The sequence below is a fragment of the Notothenia coriiceps genome, unplaced genomic scaffold (assembly GCF_000735185.1).
Source record: "Notothenia coriiceps isolate Sejong01 unplaced genomic scaffold, NC01 NC01_scaffold00034183, whole genome shotgun sequence".
Lineage (NCBI taxonomy): Eukaryota > Metazoa > Chordata > Actinopteri > Perciformes > Nototheniidae > Notothenia > Notothenia coriiceps.
Genome location: NW_011366884.1, coordinates 89298 through 97731, shown reverse-complemented (window position 1 = coordinate 97731; position 8434 = coordinate 89298). Strand labels below are relative to the sequence as shown.

Genomic DNA, 8434 nt, shown 5'->3' with positions numbered 1-8434 from the left:
ACTGATGAACGTTCAAAACAAAGCACTTTGGCAACTTACCACATACGTTTTAAAATGCTTAATAAGCACCGTAACTTTCATGATATAATTTCTCCGTCATAATCGTTTGTTTCCGTGAACGGCCGACTGTTGTGTGACGCAAATGCTGCGGCTGCAAGGCATTGTGGGGCAGCATTTTCTCCTCTCCTTTCGGTAAGGGAGGTCCAGTGGTTCCTAAACTAAAGGAGGTTATAAAGGAAGTTTGAAACCTCCTTTCCTTTCATTTGGAGAATTGGAACGGCACTTAACATGGCTGCCACTGACGTACTTCCGGGTCATTTCACTTGGTTAGGAAGGTTCCTAAACTAAATGGACTATCATTGATCTCTTTTTCAAAGGAGACCTTGAATATATATATATATACATTCAAGGTATAATATTTACATACGTGCTAGGTAGTTCTGGTAGATAGCTCTTATGGGATAATGATTTTCTTTCTTTGCTTTTCTATTTATTTTTCTTCTTTTTTGTTTCTTGTGTTTGTGTTTCATTCCTTATTTCCACATGCTTTATTATGCACGCCCGGAAGATGTAGGCCTATGGTGTTTATAATCCCATGTAGGATCGCCCATATATTGGACATGATACAGAATTCAAAATAAATAGGCAGGCTGAAAATGTAGTGATTACTATTTGTTAACCCGTTGTTCTACTTGGGGTATTCAAGCACATTTCTTCAAAACTATTTAATTTCTGGCAGTTTGAAGAGGGCCTTAAAACAGTTTGGAATTGTAAATTGGGAAATAAAAGGGACCTTTAGTTAGGGGCCCGAGCCAGATGCCTTGCTCTTCTAATGCCATACAAATGACTTCCAACAAACATCTTTACTGCGAAGCAAGTCCAGTCTGGAAACCACATTACCCATAAAGCTCAGGTGCATATGTTTTCTTTTTTTCCCGGATGTAGCATCACATGAATTGACTGTCAACATGCAAGATGGCCACGCATCACAGGCAAAATGCTGCTGGGCGGAGAAAAGTACAGGTAAATTGTAACAGATGCATAATGGCAAAGTGTGTGGCAACGGCAACATAATGTCACTCATCTTAAAAAGTGTTTCACGGATACTTGACAGACAGCTAAATCCGTCAGGGATAGCGCTGCTCTTATGAGTCATGACTCAAGCCAGCTAACCTACCTAGCTTAGCTCGCGATAGTTGTTAGCGTCCTGAGCTAACGCTGGCGTCCAAAAGGTAACATATTCTTATAAACAATTAGCACATGCGTACGTGGTAAATACGTTAAAGCATTACTACTAAGCTTGTACGTTAACACAAATGATTGGTGCGCTGTGTTAGCTGCATGCGTAATGCTGTTACAGCCTTTACAGTAGCTTAGCTGCACAGTATCTCGGCTCGGTCTAATTGCTGGGAAACGTACGTGTCTCGGTGGTTCTGTTTAGCACCCTGAGAGTTGCTACCAAATCAAAGCACCATATAAATCCTGAATGTGTCCATAGCTAACATAAATCCATCTTTAATATATGTCATTTAGCCAGGCTGCACGTTTCCTAAGCTAACTGCATGTCATGCAATGTAAGAGCGCGTTGACGGTGGTGTGGGTGTGTTGTGGGGTAATCCAGAAATGGTCCAGAAAGTGTGATTTCGGTGCTCACGCTCCTCTTTGTGTTTCAGGTGTCCTATGTCATTAGAGATGAGGTGGAGAAGTACAACCGGAATGGGGTGAATGCACTCCAGCTAGACCCCGCTCTAAACCGGCTCTTCACTGCTGGAAGAGACTCTATCATCCGGATATGGAGTGTCTACCAGCATAAGGTACGACTTCCTTTATTCTGAATCTATTTAAATATTAGGCTCAATGGAGCTGTATTGCCAAATGCATCTTCTTTTATTTTGCTTTATGGTATTAGTCTCTTAATTTATCTTCCCATTTATTGCAGCAGGATCCATATATTGCCTCAATGGAGCATCACACAGACTGGGTTAATGACATAGTTCTCTGTTGCAATGGCAAAACATGTGAGTATTATTACTGTTGGCTATTTTATTACGGGTTAAGGTATACATTTCTCTACTATTCTTACTAACTTGTATAACTGTCTTCTATTTTCAGTGATATCTGCCTCATCAGATACAACAGTAAAAGTATGGAACGCGCACAAAGGCTTTTGTATGTCCACGTTACGAACACACAAGGACTATGTGAAAGCTCTGGCCTACGCTAAGGACAAGGAGCTTGTGGCATCAGCAGGCCTCGACCGGCAGATCTTCCTTTGGGATGTGAACACACTAACAGCACTCACTGCTTCCAACAACACTGTCACCAGTAAGTATGTGGTTTTACTCAGTGGCAGTTGTGTCAATTTCTGTCCAAAATATACTGTGGTTTTGAGTGTTGTGAGTTTTCTTTAATGGCTTATGTTTTTTTCTGAGAGATATTCTGTACCTGTGGACTCACTATAATCCTTCTGCAACAGCCTCGTCACTGAGTGGGAACAAGGACTCTATCTACAGTCTGGCTATGAACCAGATGGGCACGGTCATTGTATCCGGATCCACTGAAAAGGTATGGGTTTCATCAGCGTGATACACACATTTCCACATTATTAGTTTAATGAAACTAGATTAGGGGCAGGGAGCGCATAATGCAGGATTTCCGCCCGCGTAGCGAGTGCAAAATTAACACGGACCACAGAAGTCATCTGTCCGAGGCAACACACACATAAACGAACCTTGTACATTTGCAATGATAATATTTAACTGTTGAGGCCCAGTGTTGTTATTGTCCTCAGCTGTAACTAAAGGGGGAAATAATCTCTCATCTGCTCTGTGTTGACATGAAAAGTGAGCTTGCTGTCTGTGTTCATCTTTATCCTCCATGCCTTTTATAAATGCAACCACTAATACATAAACTAAACAATGTCATTGAATGAATGGGAATGTAACGCTTATTAATATAATAAATTATATTTCTATAGTGCGTTTCTTGAACCCAAAGACGCTTTAATATGTATGTATTATCCTCAAAATATGACGGGTAATTATGGATTATAACATACAAAGAGAATTAAATGCAGCGACTGACTGTTGGGTCTTAATGACTCCTCAATGAACAGCTAATATCACAGCAGACTAAAGATATTTTGTAAAACTATGGATTTAGTTTTACTTAAAGGTGGGGTAGGTACGTTTGAGAAACCAGTTCGAGATACACTTTTTGTTATATTCCATGGAATGCTCTTAACTTCCCGATAGCAATGAATATCTCAAGTGCTTTGACAAAAAATCCATAACAATTTCTAATCTGTGGAAGCCGTAGCGCTGTAAAAAGCACGACCAATCATCTGAGCCGGCCCGGCTAATATAACTGGATGGCCTACCTGCCTGTCAGCCTTCCATCTGTGCACAAACTTATCTTGTGCCCTCATTCAGGGTGTCCGCGGGGTCTTAAAAAGTATTAAAAGTTGATAAATCAATTTAGTGAAAATTAAGGCTATTAAAAAGTATTAAACGGCATTTTCCAAGGTATTAAGAAGTCCCACAGCAACGACAACATGAAACACCCTTTAATTTACTGAAACGACATGTCGGGAAACCCCCTCAACAAGGCGGACCCATGCATAGCGCGCCGTAAAATGCTGCTTCTTATTTTAAGTTTCGTTGCCTTGCTCCGCTCTGTGGGGGTTAGGGTGGGGGGAGGGGTCCCAAGGTGGGTAGACCGACATACGCAACGCTCTGGGGGTCCAACGGCTCCGTGTGTAAGCCCTATATGATAATTTTCTGATAACGATGAAATAGCCCGCCTCCCTCTCCCCACGTCTCCTGCTGCTGCTGGGCTGTCAGAAGAGGGGGAGGAAAAGAGAGGCAGGCACCGTTTATTAAATATTATTATACAGAGAACAGAGTCGTTATCAATTTGTTTTAAAGCTCAATAAATAACAAAGAAGACCTCTGATCGGCACTTTTCTCATTTTGTACGGAAGATTTAAACTTTAACGGACATGTTGACCGGCGGAACATTTTTTTTTTACAGAAACTGAAGCACGGTCCCCTCCTTCCTTGGAAGAGGCGGAGAGGTGGGTGTTTTTCATCTGCTGTGGACTACCTGAGAGATACAGCAGGAGAACACGCCGTCCACCGCGGAGAATAAACAGAAGGGCAACCATGGCAACCATGCTCCGGGGTCTTCTTCGCTGCTTTTGGTGTATTTCGGGCGGCAGCAGCGCCACTTACAGGCCTGACATATGTACTACATCGTTTCCAGCATTTCCAGCGGTCTAGTGTGAACGGACACGTTAATGAATCGAATGCGTGTGAACGGAAGCCTTTTTTGCGCTTGCGTATGCGTTTTACCGTATGCGTCCTCGTGGGGCCGGGGTCTAAGCCAAACTATATCCGGTCACAGAGATCTGCTATTTTAAAGTAAAGTCAACACATATAGACCCTAAATATAGTCTATATTAAGAACGAGAAAAGTCTTAACATATATATCGTTTTTTGTAAACATATGACAAATGTGTGAGGGTGATGACGTCAGAGCATCGTCCTATGTGCCAGGGCTTAGCCCCGGACAGCCCCAGCCCAATTTAAACCCCTGGGTATTTGTGAGGGAGCTCCTATATGGCATTACCCCGCTGAAGCTCACCAAAGTTTAACATATTTCATAGTTCAAAGTTTTGTCAATTGTTTTGTTTATTGGTCAAATACTGGTTTCTAATGGTTTCTGAGGAGTTTTACTGGAATGAAAGAGCACAGAGTACAGAAGCAACAAAGCAGCATACTGCATTAAACCTGACCTTCACAGAGAGGTTGAAGTTCATGTGGAGAGGAGGCTTCAGTAGTCTGTCTGCACTCTGTTTAGTTGTGCTATCTTACAATCAATATAGTCAATGTGAGGTAAAGTGTGTAACTGGTTAGAACTCAAAGTTGCGATGAGGTCTTAAAATGTATGGAAAGGGTCTTAAAAGGTATTAAAAGGTATTAAATTTATTAAATTTGACCTCAGGATTTCTGCATATACCCTGTCATTGGTCATGTGCGCGTTTGTGTGTGTTGGAGGAGGGACTCTGTAAGGAAGTGGCAGATTTAATTCCGGCTGTGTATTTTCAAATTCTAGCGCACTCGAGCTGGTTTCTACAAAATTACCTACCCCACCTTTAAAAGATAGTGATATAAAAGGTAGAAAAATATGTTTTCATATTTTTTTAATCTAAAGAATATTTGTTTTCCTGTCACAACAAAATAAATCAATTAAAACTCTGATCATTTCACCTGACATCCTGTGTATGACTATACAAATGATTAACCTGAAACTATATTGGAAATGTGCATCACCTCTCTTCATTTCCGCTGAGATGTTTGTAAGATTTCCAGAAGGTCACCTGTGGGGACAATAATTTACAAACTATGGTTACAGGAAGTAATCATGGCAATGCTTTAATTAAACTGTTATTTTACTTTTAGTCACAGTAATGTGTTCATAGTGTGTATGTAAATGTTGTGAAGAAGTGTTCCTGTCTTAAACATTCCTCTATTCTTCCTTCAGGTTCTGAGAGTGTGGGATCCCCGTACATGTGCAAAACTGATGAAGCTTAAGGGACACACAGACAACGTGAAGTCGTTGTTGCTGAACAGAGACGGCACTCAAGTGAGTCTGGATATCTAAATCATGCAGGGCTTGTTTAAAGAGGAATAATAAAGCCTAAACCGCTGTCCTTCCCCTCAGTGTCTGTCGGGCAGCTCAGACGGGACCATCCGCCTGTGGTCCCTGGGTCAGCAGAGGTGCATCGCCACCTACAGGGTCCACGATGAGGGGGTATGGGCCCTGCAGGTCAACGAGGCCTTCACACACGTGTACTCTGGAGGCCGAGACAAGAAGATCTACTGCACCGACCTGCGTAACCCCGACATCCGCGTGCTCATCTGTGAGGAGAAGGCCCCGGTGCTCAAAGTAAGAAACCGTTACCTTGAAACAAATCTGCAGTTATGGTTTAATTAAAAATGTATGCTTGAATATTTTTAGTAACTTTTTATATGGGAAATGTATTATGCTCCTTTTTCCACTGGAGAAAAATAACACATCTGGCTTTTGTCCTTAGCGAAAAATCTTAGAATGGTCTCCAGTGACGGAAACATGACACCTGGGTGGACACGCAGAATTTAACCCACATTTTTAAATTGAATCTAAGGGATTTGGACTATTGGTATTATGTATTGATTTACAAAACACACTATTAATATCCTATCCCTTAAAGCCACCAGACTCCATTGGAGGAAACTGTAACCTCACCTCGCTGATCTTTAAAAAACATTCTTCATTCAAACTTGACAGAAACTAAATAAAACTCATCAAAATCTGTATTATTCTTTCCACTGTTACAGCAACAATCAACTGTGGTTTGGGAGTTTGAAATAACAGCTATAAAGGAGAGTTAACCCGTGTAGCTGCTTTCTACTGCGAGACTTTTATTTGTGCGTTTGTGACGTCCAATGTTACACCAGGAGTAAACAGATACTCGCACAGCATCAATGGGAAAGAGTCTTTTGCCTAAATAAATCCAAATGCAGCTCTACAGCGGCCCATATACTAACTTGTGCTTGGCCCCTGTGCGGATGACCCGTGTTTTAATCCGGCCTGGGTCATCCCCTCTTTCTCCCTTTCAACTTTGGCGGCCAAAAAAACCTCTCAAGGAGTTTTTTTATTTATTTTTTGTTTTTTTTATTTTACATATATGTTTGCAGTTTATATTATGTGTAACTCGACTAACTTTATAAACTTGAAATCAAACCCGAGAAGCATAGTGCCAAAAGCGGTTATTTTAAAGAAGAGTTGTACTGTTTTTATAGCGGATAAAAAAAAAATTAAAAAAAAGAATAAACTCCAAATGAAACTGCCGCTGGGGTATCAAAAAGCTCATCTTAAAGCAGGAAAATATTCAAGGTCGTGGCACGAACATCTTTTTGTGCATTTATTTAGTTGTAATCCAACACCATAGAGGCTTCACCTATTCCCTGGAAAAAACACGAGCCAATTTTGGTGTGCTAATCCCACCAACACCTGTCTCCAATATATACATAATCACCAGGTGCCCGAGCCTGCCTGTTATAATATAAATCAATGAATATCTCCAACAGCTTTGAAAAGGTATTAAAAACCCATATTCTCCTCAGTAATTCCTGTGCTCATATCTGACCATTGGGAGTTATTCAACCTTCCTCTCTCTGTTGCCCAGATGGAACTGGACAGATCTGCTGACCCTCCTCCTGCAATCTGGGTCTCCACCACCAAGTCATCCGTTAATAAATGGGTAAGCATGCGTGACACCTCTGAGATCAGCATAATGACTGCAGAATACAGACGTTTGCATGCGGTCAAAGCTGAAGCTAATGCTGTTATGTTGTAATCCTCCTGTAATTTTTGTATGAATTAAAACCAGCTTTGTGAGGATGTGGTTCATACACAACAGATAATTGCATTACATTAATCACTTTTATTGCTGCAAGGGAGTGATTGAAATGATTATTACAATCTGGGACGGTCCCTCATGATTATTTATTTTCTGTGCGTGCAGTCTCTAAAGGGAATGCACAACTTCCGATCATCAGGGGAGTACGACAACGACTGCACCAACCCTCTGACGCCTCTGTGCACTCAGCCAGAACAAGTCATCAAGGGTAAATGCTTAACAAGCTATATTATTTTCTATATCCCCCTGCCGGACATTCATCCTTTAAGTAAAACCTTCTCTGTTGGGTTTGCAGGAGGAGCCAGTATCATACAGTGCCACATTCTGAACGATAAGAGACATATACTCACCAAAGATACCAACAACAATGTGGCTTTCTGGGACGTCCTGAAGGTAAACTCCATGATTTTATTTCTAAGTATGTTAGAGCTTTAAGAGGCCCTGTTATATATCTCACAGGCTCCGCCCTCTACTGGACTCTATGGGTACTACCCCTTGATCATATCATGCGAGCATTCATCCACTGAGACTTCTATAAACGTAGCCGGCCCCGGGGCGGGCCTAGCTGAATGCGCACGCATCTCACCGTATAAAAGGAGGCCTCGTCTCCTGACTGTCATCCTTTTCTCTTCAGCGAGCGGGAGTGAACAACCTGAGCATAGACGAGAAAAAGATAAAGAAAGAGAAAGGTTTTAGCTGTTGGACATGTCTGGCTCTTTCTCATCGTCTGTGCTTGCTGGGGCAACACAGGACTGGTGAGGAGGGGGGGGGCTGTGGATCAGTGGGCATCTGACCCCCTCCCCGGGCGTAATGCGCCTACCTTTTTTCCGGGCCACCTGGAGGGTCTCGGGGGGGCGTAGTGAGCACTGGGCCCATACGGGCCCTCCACTCTATAGTCCACATACACTCTGCATGGGGTCACTGTCTGAGTGTGGGGACATGGGGCACTTGGGCTCTCCCCGTGCTCCT

At 42.2% G+C, this 8434-nt stretch overlaps 1 protein-coding gene across 2 annotated transcripts; it reads left to right on the top strand.

Annotated features, from left to right (window-relative positions):
- The first annotated feature begins 926 nt into the window (after nucleotides 1-926).
- Nucleotides 927-7915, top strand: LOC104962022 (WD repeat-containing protein 48). 2 transcript variants are annotated; one of them, XM_010790408.1, is made up of 10 exons: nucleotides 927-1023; nucleotides 1674-1814; nucleotides 1943-2018; nucleotides 2113-2325; nucleotides 2477-2565; nucleotides 5545-5646; nucleotides 5725-5949; nucleotides 7232-7306; nucleotides 7571-7673; nucleotides 7761-7915. In XM_010790408.1, exons 1-10 carry the CDS (start codon nucleotides 976-978, stop codon nucleotides 7898-7900), a joined length of 1212 nt encoding a protein of 403 aa, XP_010788710.1. In that variant the 5' UTR covers nucleotides 927-975; the 3' UTR covers nucleotides 7901-7915. The 2 variants fall into 2 exon arrangements, with proteins under 2 accessions (XP_010788710.1, XP_010788709.1); XM_010790407.1 differs by having other exon boundaries at nucleotides 1940-2018.
- Nucleotides 7916-8434: the final 519 nt, after the last annotated feature.

Bases quoted from the DNA above. Each gene is read 5' to 3' on its own strand.
- LOC104962022 (XM_010790407.1), top strand. From the start codon at position 976: ATGGCCACGCATCACAGGCAAAATGCTGCTGGGCGGAGAAAAGTACAG. The intron at 1,024-1,673 runs GTAAATTGTAAC...TTTGTGTTTCAG, and splicing joins CTGGGCGGAGAAAAGTACAG to GTGTCCTATGTCATTAGAGA. The intron at 2,566-5,544 runs GTATGGGTTTCA...TTCTTCCTTCAG, and splicing joins TATCCGGATCCACTGAAAAG to GTTCTGAGAGTGTGGGATCC.